The sequence below is a fragment of the Mchenga conophoros genome, linkage group LG2 (assembly GCF_057382185.1).
Source record: "Mchenga conophoros isolate Kocher_MC1m ecotype Shallow Benthic linkage group LG2, M_conophoros_male_GT1.1, whole genome shotgun sequence".
Classification (NCBI taxonomy): domain Eukaryota; kingdom Metazoa; phylum Chordata; class Actinopteri; order Cichliformes; family Cichlidae; genus Mchenga; species Mchenga conophoros.
Genome location: NC_140527.1, coordinates 23,066,298 through 23,086,089, shown reverse-complemented (window position 1 = coordinate 23,086,089; position 19,792 = coordinate 23,066,298). Strand labels below are relative to the sequence as shown.

General features: G+C 41.5%; 1 protein-coding gene across 2 annotated transcripts; it reads right to left on the bottom strand.

Moving 5' to 3' along the window:
* Nucleotides 1-458: 458 nt before the first annotated feature.
* slc7a2 (solute carrier family 7 member 2) lies at nucleotides 459-10,998 on the bottom strand. Of its 2 annotated transcripts, none has more exons than XM_085288683.1 (12): nucleotides 10,745-10,998; nucleotides 9,235-9,612; nucleotides 9,001-9,156; nucleotides 7,930-8,095; nucleotides 7,659-7,795; nucleotides 7,356-7,578; nucleotides 6,497-6,636; nucleotides 4,033-4,135; nucleotides 3,367-3,578; nucleotides 3,094-3,260; nucleotides 2,885-2,993; nucleotides 459-1,941 (listed from the first exon to the last, which is right to left on the bottom strand). In XM_085288683.1, the coding sequence occupies exons 2-12, from the start codon at nucleotides 9,602-9,604 to the stop codon at nucleotides 1,760-1,762; spliced, it is 1,965 nt and encodes a 654-aa protein (XP_085144809.1). In that variant the 5' UTR covers nucleotides 9,605-9,612; nucleotides 10,745-10,998; the 3' UTR covers nucleotides 459-1,759. The 2 variants fall into 2 exon arrangements, with proteins under 2 accessions (XP_085144809.1, XP_085144819.1); XM_085288693.1 differs by lacking the exon at nucleotides 6,497-6,636 and adding an exon at nucleotides 6,105-6,241.
* Between the last annotated feature and the right edge of the window lie 8,794 nt (nucleotides 10,999-19,792).

Sequence of the window (19,792 nt, the reverse complement as noted above, 5' to 3'; positions counted from 1 at the left end):
GAGCTGGAGGGTCTTTTTTGACTTAGTTTTCTAATTATACCTTTTTATTTTTGTGTCATAGAACAAGGACTTTAGACTTTTAGTGGGAACTTCATTGATGTCATTGTCAATGTTTTCATGAGACTGAAGCACATCTGCAGCCGTCACAATGCTTCTTTCTCTGATTCTTGTGTTTTTGCAGAGACAAATCCTGAAGAGGATTACTTTCTTTGAAATGAGCTTAAAAAGCATAGATTACAACAACAAATGTAAGTATTTCTCTTTGCATAGAGTTTAGATGTGAAAGTGAGCTAACTTTTAATAATGAGTTTTCGTTCTTGAACAATTTTTGAGCAGCACCCCCAAGTGGAGAGTGTGTGTTTATGGACACTCCTGTTTTTGAGAAGTTTCTGAGGAAAAAATACAAACTAAAAAGTTCCTGTGGAAATTACAAGCGATAAGACACATCTGACACTGTATTACCGGAAAATACATTTTATTTTATTGTATTTGTGCAGTTGGTGTGACACTCCATTACAGCATCTTCTGCAGTACGTTCTTCATCCTGTACCCTTATTGCAGTCATCTGCACGTCAGTGTAGAGCTTCTTTGTAGTAGAACACCTTACTAACTGGTTTCAAATGGAGCACTGTAACAAAAAATAATTTCCCCCAAGGATCAATAAAGTATTCTGATTCTGATTCTGATTCTGATAACACCTGCTGAATTTGTTTCACAGTTTTTAGACCACGGAGCACATCGATGAACCACAGCTTCAATGCTCTATGGAAAAATAAACTCCAAGGAAAACACCAGCAGTCCTTAAAAGCCAAGAGGAATGAATACAACCACACAAAATCTCTTGAAACCAGTTACAAACCGTTTAAAAAATACATATATACATGAGGAATGAGGAGCTTACTTTATATACAGGAATACTTTGTTAGGCAGCGATGACAGAGGACATTTTCATGAAGCTTATATTAACAACATGTCTACATCAAAATATCGCAAAATATCAGACAAACAGGAAAATATATGTGATAGAGTGAGAGCTCTGCATCAAATAACTATCTTTTTATTTATGTAGTAACAAGGTCAACAAACTCCAGGGGGAACCTGTTAAATAAGACCACAGCAACAGTTACAGAGATCTCACTACTTATAACAGAGGTTTCTATGGGTTGTTACATAATACTACACATGGCTGAAAACTACCACCAACAATTGGCGTGCTTTCAGGTGAGTCACGTCAGGACATGTTATGTGTCTACAAAACTATTTCACACATTGTACATTTCTCTGAAAGTCTTGTGATTATGATTTATACACAGCTAGTAGAATTATATATGTAATGATCATCCGAAAGGGCTAACAACCAAATGCTGCACTAAGCTACTGGTGTATCAAACTCTACATTGAACTTTACATTGATACCTTACCTGTACAAACCTGTCAGTGTATGGAAAAGCTTCTCTGCAGCCTTGCACTGACTGTTTCAACGCTAAAATAAATGAAAATCACTCTCCAGTGTGTTACCTGTCCGTTCTCCCTCCATGCTTGTCCACAAATGTGACTCATGGGATGTGGTCCCATCCCAGTCATAGAGCGATTCCTCATCATGTGCCACTGATACGTAATACTGATGCTGCCTTTGCAGACTGAATGTGCTTATGAAGCACACACGGTGAAGCTGTATATACAGGCACATCCAGGAATAGCTGCTGTGTGCTTTTATGCATCTGTTCCCTCACACAGTCTGTGAAGGAGCCGGCAGCCTTTAACACTGGCTGGTCTTTTCTGAGCAGATGAAAGACTCCTGTTCCTTTCCTTCTGCATCCACATTGTCACGCTTCTCCTGGTTGCTCCTGGTGTTTTCCTGTGCCGTGCCACTTTGAAGCTGGAGCTGGCGCTGACGCTCTACACTGTGCCACACGCCATACCCAAAGTAGATCAGGAAGCCTGAGAAAAGTGGTGATGAGACAGGGGGAGATGTGGAAAAGAGCTTACAGGGAACCGCTTGACTCTGTTCAAAGGTAACCAAAGCAATCTACCAGCATATCTAAAGCTCTATTATATCTTCATTGCTTACTCACTTTACCGTTACAGATTAATTTCCAAAGGGAAACCTTAAAAGCTTCAAAAAATAAACTAAAATTGAACTGCAGCCCCTCAAATTGCCATTTGAGGGTGTTTTCAAGAGTTATTTCCTGCATATCCTCTCATGGTAAAATGTACAAATCCACAGCAGAAGTAAACAACTTTACATGCTGATGTTTAAAAACACAAAGAAAAGGTTATTGATTGTTAGCTTAGACAATAATCAAGGTTATTTAGCGTTGGTTTCTGAAATCTCATTTTGAAACTTTGATCAAATAAACAGATATGACAAGGAGGGATGAGTATGACTGCGAAACCATTTGCTCATTGGTCAACAACATGTGATTGACAAGTAATTAGCCAACAGGTAACTCTCCTTTTAACATAATATGACTGAAATTTGCAAAGCAGATTAAATATTTATTTCACTTGAGCCACGATCAGGGTGATTGTGGCTGAAGAGTTGGCCGGTTCGAGTCCCGGCTCGGACAGTCTCGGTTGTTGTGTCCTTGGGCAAGACACTTCACCTACCGCCCACTGGTGTTGGCCAGAGGGGCCGATGGTGCGATATGGCAGCCTCGCTTCTGTCAGTCTGCTACAACTGTAGCTGCCTCCACCAGTGTGTGAATGTCAGAGTGAATGAATAGTGGTATTGTAAAGCGCTTTGAGGGCCCCGAAAAGCACTATATAAATGCAATCCATTATTATTATTATTATTATTATCATTATTATCATTATTATTATTAATATGACCCAAATATACTTCCTTAAAAATTTGTATTGGCTCATGGCTAAAGGCACTCACCAGCAGCCATCCACACAGAGAAACGTATCCAGGTGTCTCCACTCAGCTGAACCATCAGGTAAATGTTGACAAATATGCTTAAGATTGGCAGAAAAGGCAGAAGAGGTACCTAGAAAGGAAAAATCAGACCAAAATAATCAGTTTTAGATGCTGTTATCTCATAACAAAAGACCTAGTGTTAAAACCAGAGTTACAGAGCCGGTGCGTACCATGAAGGAGACCTTCTTCTTAGTCTGAGGCTGCCTGATGACCATAAAGATGCAGCTGCTGAAGACGAGCAGACACACGGACAGCGAGGCCAGGATCCACACTTCCAAACCCAAAACGGAGTTGATGTGGTATGTGGTGAGATAGCTGATCACACACACCACCAACACTGTGGATTGACGACACACAATTAATTGTGACACAGAAACCTTACAAACAGACTGAAGTCAATCAGGAGAAAAAATCCTCACTGAGAACGTAAACTGTGAACTTACCTAGAACGCCAGTGGACATGTTGACAACACTGGACGAACGCTCAGAAGGTGTCTCGGGAGGGTGTAGAATAGTCTGCAGTGTGGAGCTGCCTCCCTTTAGCATGTTGAGGTGGGACTCTGACTCTGTCAAGTCTGACTCGCCCTCTTCAGACGCGAGGCAATCCCTCTCACCTTTACTTGCCTGCCGCTCCAGAGCTCCATCTGGCTGATACCTGGAAGAAAGAGAAATGTTGGTTTTTACGGAGGTTTAAACTCCAGATTGCTCTGCTGTAAGGCGGTGTTATGTTCTGATGCAGTCTCAGTGTTCTGCACATCTATCAACTACTGTATGTCTTTCACAAAAGCGCTAGACTTTTTTAATTTAAATAATTCAGTTTGACTGAACAAGCAAAGTGTGTCCGTGTTTACTGATATTTGTGGTGCAGGCAACAGAGGTGTGCAGCAAGTTCAGTTTAGCAAGTAAACATCTTTATTTACTCAAGCAGCCACTGAGCAGTGTACAGTCAGACCATTCACAGCCCTTACATCACCAGTGTGATGCAATAACAAGCAAGGCAATCATTCCTGTGGGTATCTGGAAAAGCTATTAGAGACGCCCCTGCAGGATATTACACAAAGATGATTCTGCTCCAGTTAAACTTTTGAGTTATTTAAAAATGTACCAACCTGAGAAGCAGTACACACACAGCAACCAGCGAATAGGCCAGCAGAGTTCCAATGGACATCATGTCCACCAGGGCTTTGAGGTCAAACAGGAAAGCCATGATGGCTAAAGTAAGCAATAAAAGAAGAAGGAAAGAAATGAACACAAACACTTTCACCCTTAACACTTAATTTCAACAGGTAGGATCATTACTGATTCCCTTCACAGTCACAGAACACGATCCTTTACACACACATACAGTAACATGGAAAAGACATTTCCTTCTAATTGAACGTGACAGTCACCAGATGCAAATCAAATTTCATGCAGATGTGTTTTCACTAGAGCACAACAGCTGTATTCATCTCCATATTGAGTCATTTGATGTGAGATATACTGCGGTGTTGCTTGTCTTGTATCTCAGCACCAGACTTCAGTATGGAAGTTTTCTCAGCAGCATGGTTCAGACACAGAGCAGTGGTATGTCCGCTGCTTCTCACAACATTATATTAAAGCAAAAATATCAAAGAAAGCTCCCCTGCTTGGTACCGTCAGGTGCTCAGTACATAGCCTGTGGTGGTGGTGCAGGTGTGCTGGGTCTCTCCCAGGGTTCACATCTGCCAGCCACTTCACAAAACTGCAAGTCTAAGCTGGATGAGTGCGATCCACAGCAGGAGAGCTTTAAAATACTGCGAGAGCCAGTGTTAATTCTGTCTCACAGTCATTTTCATCATAGGTTTTGCCTACGATCCTTTGTTTTCTAACAACAACAAGACGCTAAATAAATAAAAACGAATACACGAGGACAAAAACTATGATGAAATGTATCAACGCTTTTGTCAAGAAATAATCTAATTTGAGTCAACTGAATCAACTTTAAATTCAGCTGTTTAGTTTAGACATTTAGCCAACTAAGACTACATTTAAATAATTTGGATGACTTAATTATGACTAAAACTGAATTATGTTTTAGTCAAGAGACAACGATTAAACTGAATCTGAATCCAAAATTAACACTGGTATGTGCACCACATTGACACACAAAGGCCAGACTACTTGAAACGAATACATCCTATTTTATTGAAACTTTTTTCAAATACTTAGATTATAAAAGAAATACTTTTTTACTTTTTTCAGAAGGAATGCACAGTGATGCTCCACTATCAGTAAAGTAGATAAGCGCGTGTGTGTGTGTGTGTGTGCGCGTGTGTGTGTGTGTGTGAGTCCTATGCCTAGGTTTACGCGGCTGTGTTGAAAACTTCACCTCAGCTCTTCTCTGCTCTGCTAAAAGTCTGATGCCAGGAGCAGCTGCTGTGCTTTGGGCTAATATTAGCGTACATGACAACTTGACTGATTCTGTTTAGCATGTCCACCAAAATAGTTTAGCACACTGAACACTTGTCTTTGCTGTTTGTGCCCAAACACAAAGTACAGCTGAAGCTAATGCAACACCTCCAGAGCTGAATAAGCCAGCTGCAGTTGCCCAAATGGCCACTTGAAGCTGCTTCCAGTTTACTTCCATGTCCAAATGGATAACCAGCATGAGGAAACGTGTACAGCCTGGAGCAAAGAAATTACTTTATTCCTGCTACCTTCCCTCTGCACTAACTGGAACTCTCCATCATGGTTGTGGTGTTGTTCCCTTTTGGAGCATTTTAATTGAATTATTTAATAAATACCATCAACTGCCAGTGCTTGTGTTATTTACTTAGCAGATATCTGTGTCTCTGTGTATCTTCCTAACCATGCCTGTTTAAAACTCTTCCATTATTATTATTATTATTATTATTATTATTATTATTATTATTATTATTATTATTGCCAGCACTTGTATTTAGTTACTTTCTAGCTTCTTTTTCAAAAAGTAGCCAGCTGGATTTGTGGACATGTGGTGAACATTTTTAAAATCAGACAATATCCTTGGAGATGGAAACTCTCTGAACTGGGTTGTTGGTTTTGTCACATGCTTGTGGAAACACCATCACCCAGTTTTATCATGCAGTCACCGTCACCAAACGATTATCTGTAGAGAGATTGTTTTAAAAGAAAAAGAAAAACACCACGATACAACCCCATGATAGATCTGGCAGCTTACCCGCAGTGGTACCTGCCGCCATGGTGGCAGCCACAGGTGACTGGCGCTTACTCACTTTGGACATAAATTTGAATAGAATACCATCTCGTGCCATGGCAAAGAGAATGCGTGGTAGAGGGAACATGGAGCCCAATAGGCTAGGGAGAAGAGGGTTGATGGTTAAGTTGAGGGCTTTCTGGGAAAGAAAACATGACACCTGCACAACTGTGAAAGAACAACAGGTGTATACAGACGTATGACAAGGTCCTTACACGCTAGATAATTAATATCAGAAAGCGTAAGGCCCAATTTGATTCAGAACCAACATTGACTGCGCTGTGTCTTTCACAGTTGATCGGTGAGGAGAAAGATTAGCTTAGAGTGATCCCACTTGGATTCTCCCTGGCTCTCACCTGCAACTACACCGGAGCTCATAGTGGCAATAAGTGGGGTCTTCGTCTTAGGATTGATTCGGGCTAAGGCTTTGAAAAGCACCCCATCCTCTGCCATAGCATAGATTACACGAGGCATAGGGAAAATGGAGCCCAGCAGACTGCATGAGATAGCAGAGACATGCAAGACCAACACATTAGTCAAAAGCCCCAAACCAGGACAGTAAATCACACACACATAGGGCTGAAACACACACTGAACGTCTTTCTTTCCTGAAGGTAATATCATCATTTTTTCAAGTTTAGCAGCGGTGTGCAATCCCATTATGTTTTAAAAGGGATTGCACTTTTCTTGCATAAGGATAAAAATGCCAGTCAGTACAATAACAGCATATATAAATTACAGGCACTGGCAAAAATACAAAATGTAATTGCTTTGAGTCCAATCAGATAATCTTCACCTGAATGTGACCATGAGATGGATTGACAAGGTTTCTTGATAGTAAACTGATTTATAGACCATCCGGGAAGAAAGACAGAATAGAAACTGCACCATTAGATAGTTTGGAGACACTCTCCAACTTTCTCATTAAATGAAGAGGCTTTAAATGTCAGAATGACATCACAGAGTCATGCAGGTGTCTCAAAACAGACACAATTACATATTGCACCCGCCACACCCCAGATTAGAAGGAAGAATCAATCCATTAACAAGACACACCTGGAGATATGTGGTCAAAACTTTCAACCAAATCTCAGCCCCATTTATCCGTCCACAGCGATCACAAATGTAGCATTACATCTAAAGGTTTTCTGTAGCAACACGTGTTCGTTTTCTAATGCATGCAGCTTGATTTGTTAAAACAAATCCAGCGGTTACCTTGTGGATAGGGCGCATAGTGAACCCGCAGCCACCACATACTTCGCAGGGCCCCAACCCACATATTCAAATGCCATAGGCAGGGGACTTTTTTCGTCCAGTAGGTAGTAGGGCATCATCAGCGTGAGGGCAGCTGACACGCCAAAGTATGCCAAGAAGCACACGGTCAGTGACACCACGATGCCAGTGGGAATGGCCCTCTGAGGGTTTTTGACCTCCTCACCTATCAGACACAGACGCATGAAAACATAAAGCTCTGCTTTCGTAAAACTCACATTAAAACTCAACCCGACCGTGACTCACCTGTTGTTGCAATGCAGTCAAAGCCAACAAAAGCATAAAAGCAGGTGGCAGCTCCTGCTAAGGTCCCACTGAAACCATAGGGCATGAATCCTCCAACGCCATAATCGCTGCTCACATTGGCTGTCACGGACAGGTTCCTGTAACATGTACACTCGTGACTGGAAGCAATGCTGCTTACAAATGCTCTGCACGTTGTTTCATATTAACTGATGTATTAAAGGGTAGGCGTCTTTGCCCCGTCTAGGATTGCCTTTGCAAATAAATCAATTACCTTGTAGCTATGGTGACATTTATAAGGGAGTCTTCGGTTATCTTCCAGTTGTATGCGTCTCCTTTGACAAAGCCAGAGATGATAACGAACAAGAGCACGAGCACATTGATCGATGTGAAGACTTTATTGACCCAGGCTGACTCCTTCACTCCAAAGGACAGAAGTCCTGAATGTGTAGATAGAAAACAGAGCTCAGATGCTTGCTGTAGAATATTTAAAATGCCTGCACAACTCTATCTCTGTCTCTCAATCTAACCCTGCAAGGATCCAAGTCTAGCTGTCACTGATTGCAAATTGTCACAATTGAGCCAACTGATTATAAAAAAAGTTACCTGCTTTGTTTAGCATGCTATATTAGCATCCTGGGTAAAAGGTTATGTCTGTACTGGTTTCTGTCGTGAAGGAGGATTATCAAACTTATCACAGCTTTTCCTCAGGACTACATGGATATCTGTACAAATCCTCAAATGAAACTAACAGCAGTGCGTGCAACAAATGCAGAGAATGAAGGCAGAAAATTATTTGCTGTGTTTTAGGACACGACCCGACTCAGATTTTGTTATGGATTATCTTATATTTGCATAGCTAGTGTATCTGCCATCCTCACAAAAACAACCAAACACTGGTGGACTGTTACTGAGTCCCACTGACTTAATGTAATCATCATATTGGCAGGCCGAGAGCAAAATCCATGATTAAATTGTTTGAGGGTTAAAGGGTTGAACATAACAAAAACTAGTGCAACTGTGCAAAATTCTCCAAATTACTGTATGTGAGCAAGACACAACTTATGCTTAGACTTAAGTGATCAAAATCTGTAGGAGCTGCAAAAATAGGGTGCATGTGTGCACCTAACAGACTCACACAGCCCTCTGGGATCCCTCGCCCTCTTTAACACGAGAGTCCCCTGCTTTCCTGTTTTAGATTATGTTATATTATGTCAGCCGTGGCTCATAAGCTTGTTTTTGCTCAAGATGCAGCCAATTCTAAATTTCATTTATTCGCTGCAGCCTGTGTGTCAACGGTTTGACATGAATCTTGTGATTTTCAGCTTTTGTTTTGCTGCCTTACCAGAGAGCAGCAGAATCAGGCAGACCGCAAAGAAGTCAGGGTACTGGGCCAAACCGGGAGAATTCATGCTGAAGTGGGTTTTACAGAATATCTCTATGTGTCCTCCTATCATTTCATCGAATGTGCCGCTCCATGCTCTGGCAACTGAGGAGGTGCCTGTGAGGAAACAAAGAAAATTGGGGAGCCGGTGTCTTCTTTACATAAAAACAAATTTGAGCATTGCCCCTAACTCACCGATCACATAAGAAAGGATTAGATTCCAACCAGTGATGAAGGCCCAAATCTCGCCTACAGTGACATAGCTGTAAAGGTAAGCGGAGCCGGTCTTAGGGACTCGGGCGCCAAACTCGGCATAGCACAGGCCGGCCATGACAGAGGCCATGGCGGCGATTAGGAAGGAGATGACGATGCTGGGACCGGAGTCTCCCTTGGCCACCTCTCCAGCCAGTACGTACACACCAGCCCCCAGAGTGCTGCCCACTCCCAGAGCAATAAGGTCAAGGGTTCCCAAGCAGCGGCAGAGCTTGGAGTCTTCCAGGCTGTTTAGGTCGACCACTTTCCTTCGCACCAAGGAGTGGCTGAATGACAGAACCTGCTTCAGCATGTTGACACCTGAAATCAGAGAGCAAAGAAAAATGTTAAATAAACTAGTCTGCTCACATGTTGTGGGGCATGAGTTGATGATTTAATAGTTTTAATATTAATACTTGAGGCCAACCTGTCAAAATCACAGTGCAACCAAGAGAAAGAAAATCACGTCTTAAAAATTCCCTACAGGGCTCCAGAACTGCGAAACCAAAAGGGCAGTGTGCAAGTGCAGTCTGAGTTAGCTGCACCTGCTCTGCAGTTTGAACTTACAGCTTGTTCTCTGCTGACAAATCACAGGTTGCACAACCTGTGAGATTAACCAAAAGGTGGGGGGACGAAAGAAACGTTAACCCTGCCATGAATTCTAGGAATGCTGCCAAATGCTGTTGCTGGCAAAAAGGTCCATACAGTAAAGACTCCTATCAGAATGCATTGTTCAGGATTATCGTGCAGCTCTAACTACTCAAAGAGCTGCATTCATGAAAGACATTCCTGCAGCCTTCTGTACTAATTGCATATAAAGGACATTAAAAGACTGTACAGCCTCCTTTGTGTTCATTCAAATGTCTCTTGTTCCATTTATGAGATCGATGGGGAAGCTGTCTAAAAATATTTGCATGAATACAATATGTTAAATAGGCATGAATACTCCCGCTCCATCATGAATTCCTGCTCATTCTCTTTGGCGTTAGAACTCGTTCTTCAAACTTAAACTTTGATCATCGTGACCATAAAATAGCAATGACAACCGTCCAAATCTACATTGATGTCTTTTGCAATGCAGATTTGTATTTGTTTCTATTTAATATCAGGAGATATTAATTTTCAATGTGATGGCTCATTAATATTACAATGAGGGCTGCATCACAGAATCTCCATAAATACAGTGGATGGAAAGTGAAGATAGCAGAGAGCAAAATAAGATTTTGGCAAGTAAAAGTCCAGCTTTGCTTAAAGTATAGTGAAGTAGAAGTTGTAGTTTGCTGGGAAAGACGTCGTGTGTGTTTTTAGATTGTGCCATGACTGCATGCAACATGTGGTACGGATCTTAAAGTGAGGCTCACCAGAGTCCTCACAGCGAAACTGTTAGTTTGCAAAAACAAAAAACGTTCAAAGGTTTGAACACGTTTCTACTTCATTAGACATGCGGACCTACCTTAGAACAGATGAGTAGGAAACTGAGGGGTTCACGCTGAGACACAGAACCAAAATTAGCTGCTAGAAGTCTCAGTTATTTTCTTCTGCCTTGCTTCTGCCGAGAACCTTGAGAGATCAGCTGCACAGTGAAGCTCAGGTAAAAGTGAGACTACACCTACAGATCTGCGCTGGAGCCTCAAATCTCTCCAGTGTGCTGAGCGCTCATTCACTGTGCTGTCACATAAACTATACAGAGCAGCAGTTTTCACTCCTCCCCTCAGTGGCTCAGTGTTTCTTCATAGGATTTGCCCCTGCCTTACCCCTAAACTGACGTCCCTAGAGGAGGGACGCAAGAGGAGGAGGGGACCCAAGGGAATTAAAGTGGGGTTGGGGAATGGGTGGAAGAGAGGGGGGCACTTCCATGCTTTTGGTTTGTGGGAGTAAGATTCTGTGGAGGAACTGCACAATAAGCTCCCTTCACAAGATAACACAGAAAAAAATGAGGTTTTACAGTAATGGGGAAAGGATTTTTTATATTTTTGTCATTTCTAATACATACTCAGGCTAAAAATTCCCAGCTGTCCACACGCTTACTGACCACTGGGCAACATGATTGGGCAACTTTCTCTGATAAACACAAGTACTGTTTACCCAGTGCAGCCCACAGAAGCGCTGCTAAAAGCCCTGATTGGTCAATGAAGGGTGTAGAAGTAGTGCAAATCCTCCTAATGGAAGACAGATATTGCTCAATGTACCCTGAGCCATGACCCATGACTACAAAATCAATAACAGCTCGCCATGGTACGCCTCCAGAAACGCCTGGCATCTCCACAGGAGCTTCACTTATGAGCTCCAGCTCCTGGAGGGAAAAACAAAGTCCCATTTTTCCATCAAACACGACCTGCAAATTACAACTAAAGGTCGAGTTTGCAGCGGAGACTGTGTTTTATTTTTTCTGCCAGGACCAGCTCAAACCAGCTTAAAACCTCAGTGGGAAGGTGGCAGCTGGGCCCTAGAAACACGTCCAACCCACAGACCAGAGATTCGACAGCATGACAACAACAAACTCTCTCTCAGTTTGGCCATCCAGCCAAGCAGCCCAATATCATGGGCGATTGCCCACCGAGCCTGGCTGCAGGAGCGGATTAGCTGACCGGCATGCTGATGGGAAAGCAAAGTTTTCCTTAGTAGTGCGCTAACAGGAGACACAGCATTTAATGCTCATGCTCTTCACATTCATATGGACTGAAATGAGGGTTAAAGCAATTTTTCTTTTTTTCTTTTTTAAACTGTGTTGTTTGGTGCTTTTAGGAATGGACGAGCTTTCCTCACATACCGTTTACACTGTAACCATGGAAAGGATGGAAAGGACCCACCGAGCTCGCTGTATTTCATTGTTGACATGTGCTAATTGTGTGAAGCCAATTGGATGCCCTGATGGCTGAGTGAACCAGCTCCAAAAACGTGAATATGGTCAACAGATTGAGTGGTGTTTGTCTTGCAGATAGCAGGACTCGTTAACACGGTCCAGTTAACACTACTGTCACCAGGAAATGTTAGAGTGAACAATTATTGATAAGCCAGGCTGCAATGACAGAGATGCCCAGATTTAAACATAAATGTCTGGGACAGGAGGACACTTTTATGTGAAAATGCCAAAGTTACAGGGTTGGAGGATACCACTGATAACTTCAAGTAATGAAAAACAAGATCATTTTTTATGTCAAATAAGAAAACAGCAAAATGAGCAAAGAAAAGTTCAGGGTGGCAAACCAGTGTGTTAAAATGCTGCTGCTGCTGTAGATCAGATATACTGAGCTGAACCAGCATCATCGTGTAGCTCACTGTAAAGTCAAAGGAGAAACTCAGGTTAGGCATTTGCTTAGAAGGCCAGAGTGGTTTAGATGGCGAATTTCATGGAATGGCGTAAAGCCTCTTTATATTGCTTTTCAAGAACAGTCTGGGGGCTCGAGCCCGAAGACATTACCTGTTCTTAGTTTGACATAATGCTGTTTTTATGAGCTACAAAGACCACTGCTGAAGGAAAAGTCACTCGGAGCTCTACTGAAAGTGATTTCCTGTCTGTATCTGGGTCACTGTGCAGTGTAGACGGTTGTTTTAATGGGTCACACTCCTGCAGAAAATGTCAAAAATCACAAACGTCCACGCATTAAGTGTTGAATGTGGGTCATAATACAAGGACTCAAGCCATCAGATATTTCTTGCAGCATATTTGGAAATCGCAGCAGATTCTTTTAAGCGTGATCAGCACTTTTCAAGTATCATGTTTGAGACCCTCGAGTGAAAATGACTTCCAAAAAAGTGTACCCACAAAGCTGGATGGTCTTCATAGGGAATTTCGCAACATTAAATACATATTGGGTGTTTGGCAATTACTACCACTGGACACACATCGATAATAAAACACATAACTTGTTGGATTCTTTTCTGGCTCGTCTCTGCTGAAGTGTGACATTAGAAATGAACTTTTTTCTTTATACTAATTTCACAATAAAGTTTTGTTTTGTTTTGTTTTCAGGGAGAATTTCTCATGCATGAATGCATCAGGAGCCACTAAGTCACAAATCCCTCCTAGTTAATTTTACTGCTTTTATTCTATTTTCTTTTCTGGTTATTGCCCGGCAACAGATGGGCGCTGCGTCTCACTGGTGTACGCTGGGCTGCAGATGATAAAAATACAGAAATGCTTGAGTTTTGGTTTGAGTTGCCAAAACTATAAAGATGTCTGCAGAGCTTGATAAAGTGAAATGGGAGTGGAGGCTCATATAGCGTCCAGTTTCAAATCATGTGGGGCCCATCTGTATTTGTACTCATAATAGCTTTAACATTAACTAGCAATCTGTGCATATTCAACATATCCTGTCTTCTAATCATCCTTATTTTGGACAAATTACATCAGCTTTTGTTTTGATTTCAGGCCGGTGTCAAGAAAATTACAGTGATGTTTGAACAAAGAGAGAGGACAGAATTTAGTGCACAATATTTCCAAATCAAGTATCTATTGTCTCTGTGTAGTAATTAAAACATCTTCATAATGTAGAACAAAGGTAAAAAAGAAACTTGCATATCAGAGCTATTGATAACTAGTCATAATGATTAGAGTATCTAATAAACCTACAAATATCAAAGCCCCAGGATGTAACTGTGCCTAATTAGACATGTTCTCCTCAGTTCCTCTCTGCCCTGGTCCTTTTTGTTATCGCAATACTTTGACATTTATTTTTCCAACCTCGTGCAAAGATTTCACACATAATACCAGCTGGCTCACTGGAACTGGTTCACATCAGTGGAATGCAGTCTTGACATGCCAAAGTGTCTGTGGCAACAGAGCTTCACATATACTTCAGTAGGTCTAATCCACCAGAATCACTTAAAACACTCGACAAACAAGAGAAATTCAAACCAGTTTAAGCAGTGCGTGGTCTGTCCACACCAGCAAACTGACTGGATCAACTGGACAGGCCGAGTGTAAATCCTCTCTTAAATTCATGACGACCAATTTACAACATAAACGATCAATCCGATCAAAATGTGCACATTTTCCTTTTAAATAAACGGAAACTGGTAAATGTCATTTCCTTGACCTTTAGTTATTGTTCCCTTAAAGTTCCCAGAAAATGACAGTTACAAACCTTTAAAAATGCAGGATCTGTCATGGTCCTGGGCCATGTTGGCCCAGCATTCTTAGTTTTCTTGTATTTTTGTATTTTGTTCCGTATGCCGTGGTTCCTAGGTTCTGTTAAAAATGTTCCTTATTTGATTACCCCCTGTGTGCCCCTCTGTGTATCTGTGAACCCTCGTTTCCCCTCATGTTTCATTTAATGTTTTCCCCAGCCCGTTATGTCTGTGCTCTCTCTCCTCCTGTCTGAACCTCTGTGTACTTCCTGTTTTACTTTGACAGTCTCTCGTCAGTATGCGTCATGTTGTGTTCACTCCTGCCCTGTCTCGTTATGATTATCTGTGTCAGCTGTGTTCCCCGTGTGCTCCCACTTCCCTCGTTAACCCTCTGTGTATTTATGTGCATGTCTCCCTCAGTTCAGTGTTGCGTCGTCAATGTCTCCTCCCTGAACCTGTGTGTCTTTCTGTGTTCCCTCGGTCTTCTGTTAGCATTCCCAGTTTAGTTCTCTTTCTTTGTGAAGCCTGCAATAAAGCAGTGATTTTGAGTTCAGCTTTTTGTCTCCGTGAGTTTTGCGTTTGGGTCCTCTTCTGCCTCCACACAGCCAGTTCATGACAGTATCATTTTCTGAGGAGTATTTTTGCAAAATCTTTTTTTTGTTCCTGCAGGGAACATTTCCTAAACATTTCCTGAGAATGTTGCTTAAAGGTTCTCTAAAAGTTAAATATCCTTCAGAGAAAATTGCTATATAGTTCTAACAAGTGTTACAAGAACTGTCACCTTCAGGAAACATTAAGAAAAATGAGTTTTTCACATGTGAGGGGATGTTTAGGGAGTCTTCATGAACTGTACATAAAAGATGGACACACTTACAGCGATATCATCTATTTGTTTTGAACTGTGTTCTTTGAAGCCTCAATATTAACATTCTGGGTGCAGCCATGTTGCATTTTTGAAGCCAGAAGGTGAAATGCAAAAGCTTGATTTAGGCTTTTGCAGGAAATCTGTGTCCTAATTTATGTAGTAACCATGAACTCTGTTTATCCCTACACCGCAAACTTCCACAACATTCAAGTCGTAAAGTATGTATTGACCCAAAGTGTAGTTAAATTCCTGATAGGTACACATCATGTTACATAAAGGTTGCGGCATTGAGTTAAAATCATTTCCAGTTATGGCGTAAGTTAAGATTACGTAGATGTATAATTCACGTGTTAGGCTAGCAAGCTTGGTTAGCAAGCAGCATCTATAAACTGCACCAGTGTACCTCACAGACATGTATACTTTGTAGTTAGTGATAAATGGTGGTTTTCACCACACAAATACATATCTGTCAGATAATTCCAGTAAAAATGCTCCAAAAGGGCCTAACGGCACAAACTGGTGTGGAGTTTAGTGACTCTGATTAGTGGAGATGAGGCCTATCAGTCAGCTACTGGCTACAACTGACTCTGCGCAGAGACCTGCCAATCAGAGTGGCCATGTGAGCATGTTTTCAATGGATGAAAATTGGGCATTATAACATGGGTTTGTGGGAATTGACTTTCATTTTGAACTACACACCAAGTGGTCATTAGAGGAACTGCAGTTTGTGACACTTCTGTGTTGGCTGCATTTTTGTTCCCCCTGTTGGCCATTTAATAATAATAATAATAATGGATACTTTATTGATCCCCATGGGGAAATTACTTGTTTTTCTCTGCATTTGACCCATTCACTCAGTGAAGCAGTGGGCAGCCCACTAAGCAGGCGCCCGGGGAGCAGTGTGTAGGGACGGTACCTTGCTCAGGGGTACCTCAGGGTAGCCGTTAAGTGGATTCGAACCGCCGACCTTCCGATCATGGGGCGACCACTTTACCTACTGAGCTATCCCTGCCCCAGGAGAATTTTTATTCTAAAAATTCTAAATTGTGGTCTTAGGGCGAGTTTAGCGGAACTCATTTTATAGGGTTTGGAGCCTTTTCCACAAACTATGTATTTGTACTATTCAGTACGACTTATGTATGTGAAGGTTCTCAGTAGAGCTGGGCGATATAAGATTTTTTCATATCACGATATGTTTTTTTTCATTTCAGGCGATAACGATATCTATCACGATATAAGCCAAATAACTATAGTTGTAAGATTTAAATGTGCCGTTGCTCACAAGTAAAATGTGAAATAATCAGCAGCTTGTTTTTATTTAAATATTTATTTCCCATAATAAGTTCAACAGGGTAGATGTACTTAAGGAACATGAGACTTTTTCAGATAAATAAAGGCAAATATTGCAAACTACACAAAAGGCAGCCGCTAAAGTGTTTAAGTTTCAAAATAGAACAAACGAAACAGACTAAATTGTCGATTCCACTTAGAAACAAAATATTAATTCTAAAAATAAATCTTAGTTTGTTTTACAGAAGAACAGACAAAACAGACTAACTTTTGTCAATATCAAATAAACTGAGAACTAAAAGGAAATTCTCAATCTCTCCTTGTTGTATAGCTGAGCTTTTCAAACAGTTTTAACTAGAGATGGACCGATCCGATATTACGTATCGGTATCGGTCCGATACTGACCTAAATTACTGGATCGGATATCGGAGAAAAATAAAAAATGTAATCCGATCCATTAAATATCACGAAAGCACCTCACAAAACTTGCAACACGCCGTAACTCGCCTCAGAACGTTAGCACGTCGGAGCAGTATGCATCACGTGATAGAGCGGCTGTGGCATGCGGGACCTGTGGTGGTCTGGATAGCATGTGGAGCTTCGCTAGCAACCCGGCATTTCATCTCCGACAAAGTTATCCCCGAGAGAAGTAAAGCAAGTGTGTAAGTCCATCTCTGAATGTTTGTAAAGCATTCCTGCGTTAAGCTTAACGAGCGACTGCCTCTTGCTCTCCGGCTGCTACTTCAATCATGAAACTGCTTAATGATCAGCTGATCGGCTTTTCTGTCGGGAGTCCGTCTCTCTTGTTTGTTTTTGGCCCACTTTGCACCAGAAAGAGGAAACCAGCGGCTGAACAACAGCAGCACGTTTAAGCTTGATAAGCTGTTGTTAGAATTTATTTAATCTTACTTTCTACTCGAGGATCTTTTTCTACGTAGCTGACGGCTGGTAACTGTGCAGGGGCGGATCTTGCAAAGTTTAGCCAGGGGGGCCGATAGGGCATGAACAGGGAAAAGGGGGCACAAAGACATACTTTTCTTTCTTATTCTTATTTAAAATGTCGAGCTTTTAATAAATAATTATCTGACACCCAAAGTTTTAATTTGATGTAAAATGAATAGAAGTCAATTACTGTATATAGTGACTATTAAGTCTAATATATATACCCTAGTAAGCTATAGTACTCTTTACTTTGGGAAGGTACCATCTGTGCAGTCTGCAATTTTGTTGAAGAAAGATGTTGAATCTATTTAATATTTCTTGAAAAATAATTGATTTCTGTGCATTTTTTTTCACACTGCATCAAATTAAGGTTGATTACGTCGATTAAGCATCATGAGGTGGAGCGTGAGGGGTGGTTCCCTATTTTTTATTTATTTATTTTTGTTGTTGCTGGGAGTTGGAACCCTATTAGTTAGGTTGCTTAATATTTACACTAAGTACTCTTTAAAATACCAGAATAGGGAGGATGGTGTAGGTTTAAGTTTATTAGATTGATCAGTATTGCTGAACTATGAAATATTTTTTTTTGTATACAGGTATAACAGAATAGCTTTAGTGTAGTTGTTGTTTTAAACCTGAGTATGAACTTGCAGACTTGCAAAATGCAGCAAGATATTTTAAAAAACAGTTTTGTTGGTTAAAAAACACTATATCGGATTCATATCGGTATCGGCAGGTATCCAAATTTATGATATCGGTATCGGTATCGGACATAAAAAAGTGGTATCGTGCCATCTCTAGTTTTAACAGTTACTTTAGTCTGACAAAAGCCGAATGACAAATTAGCGCTTCCAGTCAGAGACTGAGGCTACGTCCACACGTACACGGGTGTTTTTGAAAACGGAGGTTTTCCGTTTTCGTTTTAAAAAATAATCCCATCCACACATAAAGGCAGAAATGAAGGAAAACGCTGCTATGAACATGCCAAAGCAGCAGGTGGCGCTAGATTCCTAACCGTGCAGAAATGTTGGCCAATCAGAAGTCTAGAAGCCTCGGTGGGAAAAAGTAAACAAAGCTGGGGCATAGAAGCAGAACCGAGTCGTACATGTGGAGGGACAGTAACTGTGTGTGTATATGTAAGCATTTAAACACTGCAGAGAGTAGAATTAACAGTAACAGTATTGTAGAAATTCATTTCACCGAAACAATAACGTGGCGCACAGTGTGACGTCAAAAAATGCGCACACCTTTGATGCTGCGTTTTCTCCGTTTTTCTAGTCCACACGTAAATGCAAAAACTGAGTTTTTAAAAATCTTCGTTTTCAGTGACCAAAAACGCCGTTTACGTGTGGACGAAAGGTGCAAACGCATAGAAAAATCTGCGTTTTCAAAAATACCTGGACGTAGCGCATGCACCAGTTTATTGTATTTCCAGACTTGCTTTCGGCACAATTTACCATGCACGCTACTCTGTTTTTTGTCAGACTTGAAATAGCCGAAATACCTTCACACTACGGAACTTCTATGGCTCTTCCGTTCGACAATCTCTCCGGCATTGGAACCATCATCTGTTTTCTCTTCGGTCACGCTCGGTTGATTTTTCTAGTCGGCACACTCATTTCCTCCATTACCCGGGCGGTACGGTGGCTGGCTGCTTCCCAAACAAATACACATGTGCGGCTTGGCACTTGTGCTGTATGTAACAAGTCACGTGACGTGACGCTGCAGCTGTGATTGGTTCGGCTCTGCGCTACTTAATTTGGATTGGCTGTTCTTTTTTTTCTTTTTTCTTTTTTTTTAAAGAGGACAAGAGCGGCGAGGTCTATCACGATAGTTGAATTTTTCTATCGAGAAAAAGTTATATCGCGATACATATCGTTATCGTTCTATCGCCCAGCTCTAGTTCTCAGTCATCCAGTCCAAGCTTTGCAAAGAGCTTGGAAAGAAAATGTTCTGGACTTCTGCTTCTTCTTGCTTGAAGATGTTTCACCTCTCATCCAGAAGCTCATCCAAGAAGCTTCTTGGATGAGAAGCTTCAAGCAAGTTAAGGAAGTCCAGACGCTTTTCTTTCCAAGCTCCTTAGACTATTCAGTATGTCCTGAAACCAGCGCCTGAGTTTTTAAAGTCATCAGGTCAGCATTCACTGAGGTTGTCGCCCTCTGTTGGCCTCTAAAATGAATGATGTTCAGGGCTCGTCTGTGTTGGGTTCACTTTTCAGACACAAAGCTGTTTCCATCTTTTATCTACTGTCTATGTTCACAACCGTGACGGTAACAGCACGACACCGAGCGGGCTTTAGGACCATGCGCTGAAGTCAGCTCAGGCAATAGCAAT